The sequence below is a fragment of the Camelus bactrianus genome, chromosome 1, assembly GCF_048773025.1.
Source record: "Camelus bactrianus isolate YW-2024 breed Bactrian camel chromosome 1, ASM4877302v1, whole genome shotgun sequence".
Lineage (NCBI taxonomy): Eukaryota > Metazoa > Chordata > Mammalia > Artiodactyla > Camelidae > Camelus > Camelus bactrianus.
In genome coordinates, this window is record NC_133539.1 from 24,492,007 (window position 1) to 24,511,565 (window position 19,559).

At 36.7% G+C, this 19,559-nt stretch overlaps 1 protein-coding gene across 1 annotated transcript in view; it reads left to right on the forward strand.

Annotated features, from left to right (window-relative positions):
• Positions 1–409: 409 nt before the first annotated feature.
• Positions 410–19,559, forward strand: part of SAMSN1 (SAM domain, SH3 domain and nuclear localization signals 1) — a 128,915-nt gene continuing 109,765 nt past the window's right edge. The window contains exons 1-2 of the mRNA XM_045520811.1: positions 410–451; positions 6,311–6,442. Coding sequence (XP_045376767.1) covers positions 428–451; positions 6,311–6,442 — 156 coding nt within the window. The 5' untranslated portion in view covers positions 410–427. The remainder of the gene's footprint in view (positions 452–6,310; positions 6,443–19,559) is intronic.

Below are 19,559 nucleotides of genomic sequence, written 5' to 3' on the forward strand. Positions count from 1 at the left end.
AGGGGAGGGAGGTGGGGAAGCACATGGTACGGAGCCTTGAACTAACAGCTTTGAAGGGAAGGTGCTGCTTTTATATTGGAGGAGGACATTTTCTTCAGGGTTTGCTTCATATTTTCAATTTAGTTTTGTAGGCCTGTGGTTGTTTTTGGTGCATTTTCCTCCAGATTTTAAGAATATTATTGCCACCTTTGAAATCTGATTACAAAGATCATGCTAAGTCTTATTCTCTCATTTGAATAGTCAGGGTTCCTCATTAATTTAGAAAATTGTTTGTTCAGTAAAGATCTATCTCATTTGATAATGGTCTCTGAATCCCTGGGATTATGGCAGGGATTTTACTTCGTAGTAATCTCCCATGAGAACCGCCCAAACAGCTGGGAAGGCAAGAGAGAGCTCGCACAGCGACAAGGGACTGGAGCTGACCAAAATGAATCTTTTCTGCTTTTCGCTGGTAAGTTTTTTCACATGTACCATTTATATCCTCATTTGTATTTTACTGTATGGAGTTAGGGTATACCCTTAACTTCCTAAGTGGGGAGATTAATACATTCTAGGGTCTTATTAGAAAGTCCACGTCAGAAAAAGGAGGAAGTATGGTTTCGTTAAAGAACTTAAGCCAACAATACTCATTCGAAGGCAAGTAATTTACAAAAAAAGTACAAATTTATCCCTAATAATTACTAGTTACTTAACATTTTGAAACTGAATTTCTAAGTGTGAGATGTAAATAGTATTTTTGAGGAACTCTTCTTTTTATTATTGAGTATGAGTTTTTTGGGGGGTTTTTTTGGGTTTTTTTGCAAAATATGTTGCATTTGGGTTGCTTGTTTTGCTTTGGGACATTCCTAGGAATCACAATTTCTTCTTTATTGCTTGAATAATGAATTCCATTCAATGTTGGCTTGGTTAAACTACCATGGAGGCAACTTTCTGAGTTACACAGCACTGTAAGTGCAAGGTACAATAGATTAATCCAGTCCTACAGATGTGCTCATTCAAGGGTATAAGCGCCTCTCCGATTCTTTTTTACATTATTGCTTTTTCTTTTTTTTTTTTCCCTTTAGCCTGAAGTGGATCAGGGAACGTTAGCCAGTAGTCACAGATCTGGAAATACTTTATAACTCTAACCTGCAATTGTGACCATTTGCCAAAGCTAAAAATGCATTTCAAAAATAATTTTATTCATTTCTATCTGTGCTTACAGCAGGGTATTATGCCTATTCATTGGCTTTTCAAGATGTCGATGGGAGATCCCTGTCGATTGAGGAAATAAAATGGTTTGCTTTGATGTTTGTTTTCTTTCCAAATTGCAAATAAGATTAACGTAAGTGCTAGAGATGGTGCTGACATAGGTTGCAGTACCTAAACAGGAGGCATTTTAAGCCAAGATAAGGGATTTAATCTTAAAGCATCTTGAAAAATAAAATGCAATTGTGAGATGTGGCAGGCTGAATCATCGAGTGCGGGGTGCCTGTATAGTCCCAATTTACAGAATAACTACCAGTGCTCAACTTTGCTTTGTGCCATATAAATCTGACCGGAGAAATCCCATTTCAGGTGATTTAAGTGGTATTGTGCATTCTTTCCTAGTTGCTCTAAAAGAACTATATATGGTTTATGTGAATATACTTCCCGTGGAAATAGGCAGTGTAGCAACAGACACGATTGCGTTCCAAAATCACTCTGAATGGTCCTATAATCAGTATGCTAATGTTTCTATAACATAGCATAGCTCAGCATAGCGTGGCATATGCTTTGTAATCCTGCAACTAAAGACATATAACCATATAACGAGCATGATTGTCTTTCTCTGTACTATAAGGATGGGAGCACATACTCAAAAAGGATCGCTTCAGAGCCATGCCTCATGGACTCAGTTTGACTGCAACTCTTTTGTATCTTCTAAAGTTATCCTTAAAAAGTGACTTGCCTAGAAACATACTGCATTAGGCTGAACCATCATGATCTGCTGACTTATTTTGTCTAAGCATTCCAAAACTTATATGTGGCCAAAATTAGTTGCTTTAATAAGAAAACATCCACAAGGTACTTGGAAAAAGATCAAAACTGTTTTAGGTATTTTTAAAAATTTCTTCTTGTGGAAGAAATAATGTTATTTAGCATACGGGCTCTCAACCAGGGTGTTGTGACACCCTACCGTGCTGTTATGAGCTGTGAAAAAGGGGTGGGGTTACAGTTTTTGCCAGGAATTTGTGCATAATTCAAAACATATTTTATCTGTGTCTGCAGGAATGTGAACATATGGGACACAGCATTTTTAAGAAGAGATTAAAAACTACTGACTTAGTGGAAAGAGAGGTCGAAGAATTAAAAAGTGGAGGTGTATAGAAATATATTGACCTCTAAACCTCTAGGAAGGAGGTGATTTTAAGTAGCAAGCATCATATGAAGACTACCACTAAGGAAAGCCAGTGAAAGAGTTAAACATTCTCTTAAGTGTAGGGGGAAATTGTAAATCTTTTAGTAAATGGGGTTTTTAAGAGAAATATAAAGCCAGACTTAATGAACTACCCATTCTGAACCAAGGATACTATAAATAATCCATTAAAGGTGATTGCAATTATTTTAGATCTATAAACTCCAAATGGGGTCTGTCTCTCAAAAGAGGGGCAGGAACATCCTTTTATGTGTGCCACTCTGACTCCAGAATTTTTCTTAGAGTTTTACACAGTGATAAGGCTTTTAGAAAGCTCGCTTATTTGAAGCATGATGATTTTCCTGTTGAGCTCATCAAATAGTTATTGAATTTAACTTGGCTTTGTAGCCCAATAAAGTCACTAATCAATTATCCCTGTGCTGTTTCTTCAGTGGCTTGAAATGCTGCATCTCTCTTTATTTGGTTTATGTATTTTACCCCATTGTTTTACCTCCATCCCTTCTTAATGACTGCTCTGTGTATCTACTAAGATCATTAAAATGCCAAGGAGACATGTTATTCAAAAGAATATCTTCTCCTTGTCCTTCTTCAAAATGTGGGCTTTTTAAGTCTCTGTGCTTCTGTGTGAATACAGAATCATCTTTCAAGTTATATGAAAATCTTTGATGGGGTTTTGATTAAAATGGATTTGAATTTCACACCATCTTTATGGGAAATTGACTTCATAATGGGGTTGAGTTCTCCCATTCACAAACAAATAAAGCTCTTCATTTATTCTAATCTTCTTCATGGCCTTTAATGATGTTTTATAATTTTCTCTATACTATTCTTACACATCTTTTACTAACTTTATTGCTAAGCTCTGGTTGCTGTTGTGATTTTTTTCCCCTCATTTGTTCTTGCTGATTTATAGATACATTGTTGATTTTCAGATATTGATAATGCAGATGATTAGTTTTGCTGAATTTTTAAAATTCTTGTAGTCTCTGGTTTATTTTTGATTTTTAACATATGCAACCCACACATTTCCTCTTCTTTAGCAATTGTACCGTTCTCTGCTTCTCTCTCTTCCATCGCATTGACAAGTAAAAATGCTATAATGGCAGACATCCTAGTCTTGCTTCCAACATTCATGTAATTACTTCTAATTGAGTCTTCCCAAGGTTTTTGATAAATAACCCTAATAAGGTTAAGGAAGTCCTGTCTTTTCCCAGTTTGCTAAGATTTTATCAAAGATGAATAATAAATTTTTCAGATACCTTAGAATATTTATTGAAAGAATAAGCTGTCTTTTTAAACATGTTAATAGTATATTTAAATGTTGAAACATCCTTATATTCTTATATTAAACACTGATTGGCCGTGGTGTATTTTTATATACATTATTCGATTTAATTTTGTTAACATTACACTTAGGATTTTTAAAGCTGTAAGTAAAATTGGTCTATAATTTTCTTAAAATGAAAGAAAAATCTGTCATTTTATTTTTCTAGAATTCCTATTAATCCTATGCTGTAGTGTCTCAACATGTCCCAATAGACAATTTTATTTCAATATTTCATGCGTTTTCTATTTATTCTTTCATGCTGCACCCTGGTGAACTCTCTAGCATCTTCCAATTCTTTTGAGAGTTCTAGAGTTCATCCCAAATTTTGATTATTTCATACAAATTTATATGATTATATATTTTTCAATATTTTTTTAAATTGTTTATTTTTTGTTGCTATTTAATGGTTCTTGTTTCTTTTCTGTCAGTTTTGGTTTCATTGTAGGTTATTTAATTTTAATTGTATATTTCTTTTTTATTTAGCTCTGTGAAGTTGACAGTCTTTCTTAAATTATTTCTCCGTCCATTTTATGATTTTAATTTCATTGGGAATGAAGTGGCTTTATTTTCGGATTGTCAATTTGGTTGACTTTCTTAGCATTTGATCCCTTCATGCATTCTGGCTACTGTTGAATGATAACTCTTTTTCCCTTTTCTCTGTCTCTGTCTCTCCATCTGTATCTCTGTCTCTGTCTCCCTCTCCTCCCCCCCATCCACCTCCACCCTTCCCTGCCTCTCTTTTTCCTCCTTCCTAGCCTCTTCATCTTTCTCCATCTAGTTGTGAGGCATGAATCTCAAGTCTCTCTGAGGCCTGAGGTTAGAACCTAGGCTTACATTGCTGGTCCAGGGATCCCGTCCCAAGGTGGTATTTGGTGTGTTACTGATCCAGTCACTGAACTAGCTGGCAGCTTGTTTCTGATCCCAGTTTGCTGGCTGTGTGGTTGAATTGTGCTTTACTGGTCTAGAGCTTTCTTGAAGCAAGAGCCCCAGCAGCTACTGGAAGGAGCTTTCTTCAGCTTCCTTTCATAGCTGCACGTGCTGCTGTAGCCCCTGGACTTGAGCAGGGATTTGCTTTACATGGAGGATGTCTATTTACATTAAACCACAAAGCCCACAGTCCACGGTGCTGCCTGTTTGTGGGTGGGCCACTAACAGGTCCAAAGCTTAGCCTTCACTCACCACTCTGTGCTTCTGTTAGGTTTTTGCTTTCCCTACATGTTTATGTATTTCAGACCACACATGCTTAGGGCTCACTTACATCCTTTAAATTTTCCCAATAAGTTGCCATGTGCAGGGGTTCCTTGAATTATGAAACTGTAGGGTTGAAATTTCTAAAGGTAGACAATGTGAATACAATTCAATCTTCACTTTGTTTCCATCTTAATAAAATACTTTTTAAACATGTGAATATTTTTCAGTGAAACACTGTTTTTTCACTCATTGTTTCAAGCAATTAAACTTTTTCATAATCCAACAGATCTATATTTTGATGACACCATTATCAGTATCACCCATCACTCTGTCTAGAAATTTTCAATATACTAAGCGTATACTGCTCTCTCTTAAGACTCTTTCTGGATGATGCCATCACTAGACCAATTCTGTCTCAAAAAGAAAAAATATAACAAGTCAAACACAAAGAAGATTAACTATGGAGTCCTCAATGTTTTGTTTTGTTTTTTTTCCTTCCTACAAAAAGTGTGAAGGTCTTTTTTTCAATTGTGTAAGGTAGGCAAAATAATTTGTCAGTAAGTTTTTTAAGAATTTCACATATTGTGATTCTTTCTACTGTCCATCCCCTTAATTCCTCCAATTTTGAGTCGTAATCTTCAAGATAGCCTGTTCAATAAGAATTTTTGCTCAGTCAACAGTTGTCGTGTCCGTCAGCCCATAATTCTTTTAGCTGGGCTTCTTTGATCTCCAGTGGAACACATAATGGTTTTAAATGTAAACTCATATATTTTAAAATTCATAATTCCATAAAAGGATAAAAACAAACAATATTTTATTAGTATAAATAGTAAACATTAATATCAATGCATTTACTGTGCTTGTGAAATAGTTTTGCTGTTTCAAAGCATACTTGTATCCATTTTATCCTGAGAGTTCCTTTGTAAGATGATTGTAAAGACAACTCTGCAGAAGAGGCAGCTGAAGTAGAACAGATTCTGTTTCTTAAAGACATCATTCTAATTAGTGTTAATTAGTACTCTAATTAGAGGGAAACATATAACTAAAACCTGTGACCTGACACCCAACACAGTTTACTGGTGTCCAAATAGGCCTTTATTTAGTGCCTTGAACTTGATGTCTCCACCATGCTTCTTGAGAAATGGCCTCATTTTGTGCATGACTCCCCAGCACTTAGAGACTTGTTTGAATTCCTGGCTCTGTAATGAGGGCTGAGAAGGCCTCTCTTCACTGTCTAGCTCACTGCTGAAAATTGGTATACCCTCAACTCATAATCACTATGCACAGGCTAATTTAGATGGAGTACTGTATAAAGCTGGGTTGGTAGATTAAATGAGTTTCCAATGAAAATGATCATTTTGTTATTCCTTGACTCATAAATCTCTTCATTGCAGGAGGGCTCTATGGACAGCTTATATGAACCAGTCCCGGAACAACGAGCTCACCAAGAGAGCGCCTCTGAGGGAACTGACTCTTTTATCTCACCCTCTGGGGAGAGTGGAGGAGCACGCAGCCGCCTCTTCATGGTGAGTCAACCTTGTGTAGAGTGGATCGCCTCTTCTCTATTATATATTTAGAATCACTTGCTGAATGGTACCTGCTAATACAGCAAAAAATACTCTGTTTTCAGAAGGTTCTTCATTTACTTTTAGTTTCTGATTTTCTCTTCATTGTTGTCTCTTTCATGATTTTGGCTTATCGGTATTAACTACCATTTATAAAACTGGGTGATTATGTAACTTAAATGGATTAATCAAAAGCAACCTTATGACAAAGAAATAATTGTATTATTTTCTAGATGAGGAAACTGCAGGAGAGAAATACAAAGTAACTTGTATAAAACAAATAAGTGTTAAATCTGGCAATAAAATATATACGTGCCTGCATCAACAGTTTATCAGTAGTTTACTGGTAAGCCAGGTCTTCGAGGTTGGGGGGTGGGGAAAACCTGAGATTTGTAGCATTTGTCGATTTCCTTGGTGGAAATGCTCCTACTATGGTTACCATGGTTGATTTCAAGCGACCAGTGGTTTAATAACAAGCTTACGATATCTGAATATTTAATCATTCATTGTTTCCAGTGACAACTCCAGCACAGCCATGACTGCTTGAAAGTCTGTGCTAACCAATTTACTAAGCTGCTTCTTCAACTTATGGACACACAACATCAACTTACAAAACATGAGTATTTCTAGAATGCAAATGCAAATAGTTTTCGTGAATTATCTTTATAATTACTAGAGGCATAGAGTTCTCCGTGCTCTGCAAAATTGGCCCTGTTTCTATTTTACAGTGTGAGCTGTTTTCTTAGTTGATTGTGTTGTATTTAAATTAATCCCATTCTAATAAACTTATTTTGCTTCTGTTGTGGCTTAGGACAATATGAAAGATCCTATGTCTGCAGTGAATAAAAACTTCTCTAAATTTAATAGATTTAGATGTTACCATCTATCCTTAAAATCACATTTTCCCCATAAGAACATAGAAATTATATCAACTGTCCTTTCCTCAGTGCTCCCTTTTTGTAAGGCATTGTACTAGATGACGTTATATATGAAATTATCTGTGTTGGTCCTCACAATAACTTCACAGAGGTTTAGAAATGTTGAGAAAGGCTAAATAACTTTTTCATTTGAAAAGAAGATGACCCAGAATTCAAATCCAGGTCTTCTTTTGCTCTAAAGAAAAGATTAGAGTAAAATGCCTTCAAGTTTTATACTTACCTGCACAGCTATCTGTTTTATTCTTTGGAGACATTGAAAACTTTTCATTTTCTCAGTTTACGGAATGTTTCTGTTTCCCAGAAACTTAGATCAACTAAAAGGTAATATACTGTTAGTTAGTAAACAAGTTCAACAACGTATCAGTAACTAAAAAAAAAAAAAAAAAGTGTGTGTAAACTCTTCCCTCAACTCTGTGCCCTTTTCAGTGTCTATAAGATGCTGATGGTGAAAAGAGACGCATAAGAGGAAGCAGGAGTACATTTTACACTTTAATGTGAGAGAGAGAGAGACCATTACATGGAGACTGTCAGTTGACATTGCAAAACGTTTCTAAGCATTTTTACCCTACGATTAAAAAGAAAAATTGAATAAGCTGAAAAGCCTGAAGATATTTCCTTAAAGGCGTCGGTTTAATAAGTATGCGTGAAAAATAAACACGTTCATGGCCAGCCAGTCTACTAGAATTGTAATCAAACTTCATTTATATTGCAAAAGTAGATAAAAAAAGTAAAAACATGATTTAAATTACTAAACATTCTTTATACATATATATGTCTTAGTATTTAATTGTGAAATATATGCATATACACAAATATAAATGTATGTGTGTGTGTGTGTATAAATACACTGAAAATCAACTAGTTCAGTTATTGATCCACTATTCAATTGTCAAATTTTACCACTTGTATCAAATTATCATTGATATTTGTTTTATTCCTAATGAAAATGATTCCACAGCTTGGAATAAAACAAAGTTAATCTTACAATGATGAAATTTAATGATACAGAACTTTCCTGACTTTCCATCTAAGCCCCTGAAGAATGGATGCTTTTTTCCTCCTAGTATTCTCTTTCCTTTTGTTTTCCTCCCTAATTCAAGGGGGAAAGATCTGTACCAGTCTTAATAGTATCAGAAAAAGATTCTTCTTTTTGGATTAGTGTTCTAAAAATACTATAAAAATATCCCTAAAGCTAATAGAGATACTCCTCAAGCTCCTAGTCCTCAGCCCAAATCTATCTGCATTTTCCTGGAGAGGAGAGGGGCTCCCAAACTCACACCCTTCACACCCAAGATGACAGCATCTCCAGGTGTTACAGTGGAAAATAGAGTCCATACTAAAAATAATGTCATTTGCCACATGACTTGAAAAGAAAAAACAAAATGAGAGAAGCTTCTGACTTCCCTTAAAGATGCTCTATTTATGCCTACTTGTTAGGAATTGTGCAATGTGGAAAACGGTGTGTTAGTCAAGGTGAGGCGTTACGTAGATGAACGTGTTCCAGGTCCCAAAGGAGGTGATCCGGTGTAGACCAACTGCCCAGTTAAGCATAGAGAAGGTGTTGAAGGGAAAGACATTTGTGTTGGGATTTTAAATGAGGAACATCAGAAAAGTCCAGTTTACATTTTAATAGCAGTTCCAGCAGGGGTTGGTAATGGAGAGCTGGTCTAAAGAGAAATCATTTTATAATGAGACTTTATTAAATTTTATAAAGAGAAATAATGAGTGATCCACTTGTAGTATGTTTAGCAAAGCCAGAGAATTTTAGAGGGCTATTGGCCTCCCCAAAAAAGAGGTAAAAAGTTTTACAGAGCGAATAATCATGCAACTAAACAAATACACTAACATGCTAGCCTGACTGGAGATCGACTACTGTTATTATATTGGTTAAATGTTGGCCATTACTGCTCGACTCTGTAACTGTGTTAGCACCCCTTTATTCTGTCTGAAGCTACTAAAAGATTTTGAATTAGAAAAAGAATCAGAACATAAAAGTGTTCGTACCTCTGACAATTTGGAGCTAACTGGTTCAAACCTGAATTATCAGGCTTGCCATCTATATTGATTGAAGTAAGCAAATAATTGTCAATTTTCCACTTCATTTTGTACCTCATAAATTAAATTAATAAGACATTTGAGCCTTTTCAAAGAGCTTACATGTGGAACGAGGACACTATCCCAATTATTTGTATGTAGCACATATATTTATAGGTTGCATAAATATTCATTCAATACATACTTGTAAGCTAAATGAATGGATTCATGAAGGTTCATTCATCAAGCTTAAGAAAGTCTTAATAATGGAGCATGGATGATGCAGCGTCATACGTGAGTTTTGGAGCTGGGTAGACAGGAATTTTCCCTCTAGCTCTGCCAATTACCAGCTATATGACCGTGGAAAGTTGCTCAAATTCTCTAGACCTCAGTGTCCTCCTCTGTAGAATGAAGAGAACAATCCTCGGTAGGGGTTCAGCCTAGTTCAGTTCCAGAGAAGAGCGTCTCCTCTTGCTCTGACAGCAGGAAGGACTGAGCACTGGAGCTAAAAGGGCCAGTGCGTCACAATAGAGCTACGGCGGGAACTACCACCCGAGGCGGCCAGTACATGTCCTAAGGACAGCTTTTACATTAAAGCAATTTGCTTTAAAATCAAAACAAAAATAAAGAAGCCCATGCCATAGAAACCGTTTGTGGTCCACAGATTCTAAAATATTTCTATCTGGCTTTTCATGGAAAAACTTTGCTGACGCAAGTAGCCACTAAGTACTTGAGAACTGGCTAGTCCAAATGCAGCTGGTGACAAGTGTAAAATATACCCAGTACTTTAAAGACTTTGTAGTTAAAAAGAAGATAAAGTAGCTTATTAATAATTGGATGCTGATTTGTCTAAATTAGATTATTTTAGATATGGTAGGGTAAATGGAATTTCACTCATTTCTTTTAACGTGGCTACTAGGTGTGGCTTCGACTTCACATCCCAACTTCCAAATTTCCCATGGATGCTTACGTTCTGCCAAACCTTAATCATATCTGTTATCCAGGCTTCAGGGAACTTGTGAAATGGGGTTTTTAGCCTTTGGACTCTGATAGAGGAACTCAGTCCAGGAAGAAGGTGAGATAGTGTTACTTTGCTGTATCTACCACCCCGCCCTCCTAGAGTCTTCGTTCTTGTTAAAGTTGGCATCACTATTCTCAAATGAAAACAAAAACAAAAACAAAAGCAGTGCCAGCTCACCTCTAGGATTCCTCTGTTGTGGACATGGAGAATGGCCAGCTTTCTGAAGGAGGCTCTCCCTTGTCTCTATAGCACATCATTTGTATCATCCTTACCCAGCTCACAGTTTTATGCTAACCTTTCAAGTGAGTTAGATGTAACATTTCTTCTGCCATATCTGGGTCTTATAAAGTGGTGATAAAGAAGACATTCTTTTCTTCCAGTTAAGATGGAGAGGAATGATTCACACACACACACACACACACACACACATACACACACATACACACACACACAACAAAAAGCAAGACTACTTAATACTATTATATTAAAAAGTAAACCACAGTGCATTTGCTGTAAAAAAGATTTTGCTGTAACTTCTGGCAGTCATTCTCAAAAGCAGCTGGACTTCAAGATCACCTGAAGTCACAGATATTCGGACCCCACTCTGGACCGACTGCATCAGTGAGAACAGATTAGAGCAGCCCTGTCCAGTAGAAATATAATGCAAGCCACAGATGTAATTTCAGATTTTCTAGTAGTCACAATAAAAAATTTTAAAAAGAGAAACAGGTGGAAATTAATTTAATAATGTATTTAAGCAAGTACCCCTAAAATATTATCATTGCAACATGTAATTATTATCAAAAGTTAATGAGATATTTTATATTTTTGTTTTTAAACTAAGATTTTGAAGTCTGGTATATATTTTATATATCTCAATTCAGATGCAAAAATTTCAATGTTTACAGTGAAATCTGCTCCTAATCAAACAATGAAATTTGTGTAGTTTTTACCCTGCTTCAATGTCAAAATTAAATTAAATTAAATTAAATTAAAATTTACTTCCTCAGTTGCACCAGCCACATTAGGCCACTAATGGCTACCGTATTGGACAGCATAGGATTAGAGGCTTGAAGTTGCTGGCAATGTTGAGGCATCAAAGTAACTAGATAATATCACTTTACTTAGGGAAATATGAAGTATAAAAATACTTAATGATCAACATTTAGTTATATACTTTTAGAAAAAGGAAAGATCATAGGGAACAAGTGTATTAACTAATGAGGAAGCTGAGATTAGTGTCTTGTCTGAAATGACACATGGAGTCAAGACTGCAGTTCTGGCCTCCCAAATACTAATCCTGTCCTGGCCTCTCTGTCATGAGCATGTGTGTATGTATGTGTGTGTGGACGCTCTGCATGTGCATCTCCACGAGAATTAGAGAGAGTAGGAGAGGGGTGAGTGGCAGAGTGTGTCTGGGGAGAGGAGAAGTGAGGAGGAGGGGAGGGTAGGAAGACAAAGGCCCTAACCTTATTTTATACGTGCTGAACATGACCTGATGGTAGAGGGGACACAGCGGAGAGAACTGGAGAAGGGAAATGAAGTGAATAAACTTGACGTTTATTCCTGCGCCCCAGGCAGCTGAGAACTGCGTATCCTTGAGAATGTTATTGAACTTCTCTGACCCTAAGATTTCTGAGCAATAGAATATGGATAAAAATGTCTGTCTCTTGGTTTGTAGTGAGGTTCAAATGTTAGAACACACGTTAAGCACCTGGCATAATGCATGTTAATGTTCATTTTCCTTCCTTCTACAACCCATCACACCAGGGCAGAGTGATCCTTTAATTTAATATCCTTGATTAAATGACTTTAAGTCAAACTCTCACTCGAGCTTGGATGTCGTTTTAAAATAACTGCTCGAAATAATTTGTAATCAACATGCCTTACCTAGAAGCATTGATTTTCCCCTGGCTGGACAAGAAGAAGGAACAGGATTTATGGCTGACATGCGTTAGAAAATCCAAGATTGTAATCTCCACAAATTGCCTCAAATCATGAATACCCAGGTTGAGTGCAATGTTTGACATGCATCCTTAGATTTCCCTCCATGTGTAAATAGCAGTAAACAAGAAAATCTATCCCAATGGCTCTTGTTAGCCTAGTTTATATTTCAGGTGTTTGGGGGGTTAGAGGGGTCCATTTTAATTAAGAATTTTTAAATGTGAGTTTAATTTTTGGTTATGTACCCAGTCATCAACATTCTGCACTGATAAAAAGCACTGGAGAAATCAATTAAATTGTTTCCAGCTACCAGATGTTAATGAGAGCGTAATATAGCAGATTCAAAGGTAGTTTTAAAGACAAATGATACGATGCATGTCTAACAGTTGGTTAGAGCTCAGCACTAATGAGGCCAAGGTCAGGGGTTTCATCCCCTCATGGCCAGTTAGTTTTGCTCTGTTCCATAGCCACTGGCAGGATCCACGACCCAGCCCGTCGTCTTGGCTGTGTGCGCAACTGATCATTCAGGAATCTGGGTTGGAGGATGAGGTGGCACCAGCACAAAGCATTATCCACTGCAGGAAGAGCAGCTGAAGGGAAGAACAGCCCAGCTGACCGGTAGTTCATCTGCTCATGAAGATTCTCCTTCACTGTAATCCGTCTTCAGGACACTAGTGCAATTCTCAGCTTTCAACTTTGCAGAGTTTATGGGGCAATGGTAACAGCGTTAAGAGAGAGAATTGAGTTCTTGCCCTCGCTTTATCCCTGCGTGGCACTAAGTCATTACACCTTATGGCTCTCAGTTTCTACCTCTGTAAGATAACAGGGTTGGGCCGGATGGTCTCTAAGCCCCCTTGCTGTTCTAAAATGGTTCCATAGATACATTTTAAAATTTGGGGGAAGAGGAAGTGTTCTCTAACATAAAACACTATTATTTTCTTTTTGAAACTATTGAAGGCATACGTCTAAGATGGCCTTTAATGAACCCTACCGCATAAGTCAGGGTTCTCTAATGAACCAAGAAGATGTGGATATATACAGTGAGAGAAAATTATTTTAAGGAATAGGCTTGTGTGAGTATGGAGGCTGGCAAATCTGAAATTTGGAGGGCAGGCCACCAGGCTGGAGACCCAGGGAAGGGGTGGTGTTGTAATAGGAACCAAAAGGTAGTCTAAAAACATAGTTCCCCCTTCCTTGGGGGACTACAGTCTTTTCATCTTAAAACCTTCAACTGATTAGATGAGACACAGCCACATTATATAAAATAATCTGCCTTACTCAAAGCCTACTGATTTGAATGTTAATCTCATTTGGTGTTTGACCAAATATCTAGTGGCCATGTCAAGTTGACACACAAAATTAATCATCACATCTGCCTACTGCCATTTAAGTTTTTATGTAATAAAGACTCACCTTTCTTTGTGTGTGACTTGATTCCAATAGAATTTGGCAATGGTGACAGGAAATCATTTCCATGATCAAGTTCAAAGAGGCTATAACATCTGTCTTGCTAACAGACTCTGTCTGTTGCCTTCTTGCTTACACGTTGTGGTGAAGTAAGGTCCCACTAGGAGAGACCCATGTGTCAAGGAACCCAGAGCAGCATTCAGCCAGCAGCCAGCAAAGAAGTGAGACCTTCATTTCAACCCTTGGAAAACTGACTGCTGCCAACAATCACTGCGTGAGCTTGGAAGATGATCCTTTCCCCAGCTAAGCCTTCAGATGAGACCTCAGTCCTTTGGGCCAATAACTTGATTGCACTCCTGAATCACAGGACTCATCTAAGTCATGTCCATATTCTTGACACACAGAAACTGTGAGATAATACATATTTATTGTTTTAAGACATTACATTTTGGAGTAATTTATTGAATAGTGACAGATAACTAATACAGGAACTAAAAGTAACTTGATTAAGTTATCAATCAGGGTTATTTGCAGATTACCAAATCCATGCTACCTAATTTAAGCCAGAAAGAGAAAGAAAAATGCCTTATGATATTGCTTATATGTGGAATCTTAAAAAAAAAAAGAAGGACACTAATGAACTTATCTACAAAAGAGAAATAGACTCACAGACATAGAGAACAAACTTACGGTTACCAGGGGATAAAGGAGGTGGGAAGGATAACTGGGAATTTGAAAATTGCAACTTTTGGGGAGTGATGGAAATGTTAGCTATCTTGATAGTGGTAGTGGTTTCACTGGTGTATACACCTATCAAAATTCACCAAATTGTACATTTGAAATATGTGTAGTTTACTGTACAGGATCCACACCACAGTAAAAGTGTTTAAAAAACAATTAGAACTTTTACATTGTTCCCTTTACTCCTTGAAATGGTATTTCCATTTTACTTCCCTCACAGAATTTTATCCTGATGTAATATATTTTTATGCTCAACAGTCTTTTATTGATCACTGTCTCATATATCTCAGCAACAAAACATGTATGCAGATTTGTTTACAATTTGTTTCCTGTAACTGTAAATAATAAACAATTATTAACTGTAAAAAAAAAATAAAGTCTGTTCCTTGGAGAAGGAAAAATAAAATAATTTATGCAGAAAGGAATATATCACAGGTTGAATAGAGTGCAGAGTTGTTGGGAAGCTGATGACAGATACTCTGGCTGAGGCTGTAGAACTTACTCTGAGAAGCATGCTACAAAACCTGCACCCCCAGGAGAGCTGCTGCTTCTGCCACCATGAGAACATGGCCAGATCTAGAAGCCACCATCACAGAGGCAGACTCCAGAGCCACACTGTCTCTGCTGAGATTCGCTACATTGAAAATGGATGCCCAATCCTTGTCTTTTCTCCCATGTTAGTTTTAAATCAGTGTCTTAAGTTAGTACCTGTGATGGATAGGACCTAAACCACACATCTTATTTCTAGTAACAAGGGAAGTCCTTTTTTCTCTCTCTTTCTTCCTTCTCTCTCTCTCTTTCCTTCTGTCCTTCCTTCCTTCTCTTCTTCTCTTTCTCCCTTCTTCTTCCTCCTTCTTCTACACATTGATTTTAGGATTAGTAAATGACAGACATCAACTACAGCAAGAAAAGTGTATATATTCAAAATATCTAGAGAATAACATAAGAAACTATGCAATTAAATGATGTGTTATAAGTATCAAGCCCAACTTCTGTAATACTTCTCAAAAGGAATTTCAAAAAAATATAATACAGTCATCAGTAGCACAAAATTTGGGGGTCAAACAAATATTACAAAAATCCCAGCTTTGAAATTCACTAGCTGTGTGATTTTGGGAAAGTTCTTTAAACTCTTTAAGCCCAGTTTCTCCTCCTATAAAATGAGAAAACTGTTGCTCTTATTCATCATTTGAGAATGAAAAGTGACAAGTCAACTAACATTATTAGCACAGTGGCAGGCACAAAGTAAATGGTCAATAATAAGTGTTATCACTAAGAACATGACTGTGGTTTGTGGTTTAACGGTGCAAGTTCAGTGAAGAAGGTGCAACTTAAGCTGGGCTTGCAAAGGAAGAACTCGAGTTAAAAATGGTGAAAGGGAGGTGGGTAAGATATTACCATTGCACACTGCCCTAGCATCTTTCACAAAATGGCCTTAAAAGGCACTTACACACCAACTGTCTTATAAATGGATAAATGGACCCACTAAAATGTGACAGGTCATCTTAGAATAGGTGAGTAATGCAGAAGTCAAGGGAGGTGACTCCCAGGTTGGTATTCTAACCACTCAACTGCGTTCCTTACTTGCCTCCAAACTTAAAATCAGGAGTTTTGGGATCTGTCTCCACATCAGCACTGACTGTTAATAACGTAAACACTGAAGGAGGAAAATGAGATTAACAAGGGCATCCCATCAGCTAGGTCTTCATCAAACCATGAACAAGAGGAGACAGTGTCAAAACAGTGCATGTAGTCCTTCTCTTGATTTCCAGATTGTGAAATGACTCAACAAGCTGACATATAAAGCATAGATCACCTTCATTAAAAAGACTGCACTTTTCTTTCACTTTTATTTTTACGCATTATATCTAAATCACATACAGCTATTCTTCTGCCACTGATTCTTATGTGAACACTTTCTGATGGTTTTAATTAGTTTCCTCCTGTAAATAGAGACTTATATTAAAATAAAACAAAATCAATAGATTAACGTTAATTATGCCCTATTCTCTTTTTTATTTCCTAAGCTTATGATACAATTACTAATTGAATCTAATGAAAGCCATGGTTATCTCTTTAATCATGTTTTAAAGAAAAAGCTGTAAAGCAAAAGAGCCTGTTCCCATTTTAATTTTCTCTTAAAAGTTTTTGTCATCCCTACTGACTTTGGGTTGAAATATTGTAGATAAGGAAACATGGATTGCTTCTACTGGAAGAGATTTTCAAGTTGTTGTTCACCAAACTTCACTCTATAGATGTAGAGACTGAGGTTCTGAGAGGGTTCTCGGATCTTGCCCAGTTTAGTAGCAGACCTGAGAAATCAAGCCAGGTCCTGGAGAGTCAGGTCAGTGTTTTTCCAAAGGATGGATTTTAATATTTTTACCCATCTTATTTCCTATCACATTTCTTGCAATTTTGTTTGGCTTCCTCTTGTTCCATTGGTAGCTATGATGATTAAATAAGATAATGATACAAGTGGCAGGAAACATGAAATTTAAACACTATGTGCCTTTTCTTTTTCTAAAGTTTCAGGTAAATATTATTTCATATATCATAGCACATTTGCAGATACTTAAGAAAGTTCTCTATTTTGAGAAATCTGGAAAAGAATCTTTTCGAAAATAATCTTTTAAAATGCAAATAAGCATCCCCTAAGTAACCTGTTTTGCTATCCTGATATTCATAGTGCTGTGAGGGGAGTTTGTTGGCTCAGGATTGATGGAAAGCTCGCTTAGCACACCTGTAGACAAATGGCAAAAGTTCTACGCACTTTACCAGCCCTGTGCCTGATGGATCGATGTGGTATCTGCGCGTTCTCCAGGCACTACAAGCTATAAGATCTGCTTGGAGATGATAAACCTCATGGGGATGCCATCCACCACCTGCTTTTCTTGGGGAAATCAGAATTCATTAGTGTAAGAGATTGTTACTCTTTGACAGGGGCTGGATGGGCTGGCAAGAGAGTCTACTTTTCCTATCAGAACAAGCTAATGTTACTTCTGTTCTTCTTCTTCATTGCATTCTCATGGGGGGATGAAATCTGTTTTCTCTGAGAACTGTAGCATTATTACAGTAATATACTGGGGGGCCTCCAGTGTGCTGTCATCCAAATTCAGTGATTCCAATGAAGCGCCCATTTTTAATTAAATGTGCCATCATAAATTACCAGGCATTCTTTGATGATGATGAAGACATTCATAAAATGATCAAAGCCTTTAAAACACAGTCTATACATTTGTCTTTAAATAATACTGAATTATTAGTATTAGTGCTTTGATAAAGGTGTGCTTTCTGAGTTTTTTGTTTAGTGGTGGCATATAGTATTATGCTGTCTCTACATTTTCCTAGCCACTCCCTTTTGGTGAACAGTGCTCATTCGTGGAATCTCTGATCTAGATGTCAGGTAGACTTTGTATCCGTGTATCTGTGTAGTCAAGTATAGACATAGTACTTGCTGTGTACTCATTAAGGCATCAGGAATAAAATTCCAATTTTACCATTTTCTGGATATGTGACCTCAGGCAAGAATTTAATGCTCTGTGCCTCAGTTTATTCATCTGTAAGTTGGAGATAATTATAATAGTATCAACCTCACAGGATTATTTTGAAGATTAAATGAATTACTACACGTAAAGCATTTAGAACTGTGCTTGCTAAATCCATGAGGGTTCTGCCATTATTCTGTAAATGTGTTAAATCAAGAAATTAGAAAAGCAATAGAATTTAAAGTCTTATCATTCTTAGCAACTTGCTGTAATCAACTGGGCTCAGACTTGCTAGATTTACTAATATTTCTCTTTGCTGTGTGATCTATTCGATAACTCAGAAGACTTCATGCGATTTTCCCCCACTTTTGTAATCAGGTGTAGCGGCAAGGTGGAAGAACTCATGGGTGTGATGGGACTCCTTTACACGGGTAATTGTTTGTTTTCCAGTCACACAAACCTCCACCTTGTTTTGAGAACAGAGCTGATACCTGGATGTATGTTTTTTCATCTTTCTGGTGGCTTTCAGTGCACTGCAAAATTGGCCTACTTTATTAAATTTGAAGCATCATAATCATCCTCTTTGCCAGATGTCTATTCAAAAAAATTTTTAAGGGAACTTCTACTAATTTCCATGTCTTTTTTTTGAACATCTGTGGTAACTTTATTGAAGCCCAGGAGGCCAAGAGATGTGCAAACTCAGGCTCTATCAGTTTGGTTGTGACATTCTTGGAATCACTGTATTTTAATATTGGGAAAATCATTTCCGTTATGCAAGTGAATAATCATTCTCGCAAGAGAGTGAGTTGGTTAAAACAGAAGTTGGGTTAACTTATTTAAATACAAAGTTAAACATATGTATACAAATATGTATGTGTGTTTATATTTATATTCAAATCTTGCCTCGATATCAGGGTTCTATGTAACTGCTAATGTACAGTTAACCTAATGAGAAATAACATCTGTAAGTATCTTCAGTGTGTTTGGAATCACGTAAGAGTTTATAAAGGCTAAGTTGTTTAATCTTCAAAATTAAGAAAATCAGAGAATCTAACAGGATCCTGAGATCAGCAGTCATTGATGGCAGATATTTGAAAGAGAGACCACTTGTAATTCTTCTTTGCCTCTAAAACAATGTCTGGCATATAGCAGATGTTCAATAAATGTTTGTTGAATGAACTGTGAATGTATGAATGAATGAATTATACAATTCCAAAGGAATGTATTAGGATGAAAAAAAAAATGACTAGCATTTAATCAAGGTAAAGCACTGTATGTATGACCCTAGACAAGTCAATTTACCATTTGAGACCTCAATTTATTCATTTGCAAATCAAAGGTCAGATCTCATCAGCTCTTCAGTCTTAAAAATTCACCATGGGATTTACACCATCATTTACTGTCAATCAATATTCTCTGTGCAGAAACACCTTTCACATTTCCATTAGCTCGGCAACAACAACTCTTGACATATTCACTTCATTTTTCCTTTTGACTTTGTGATTTGA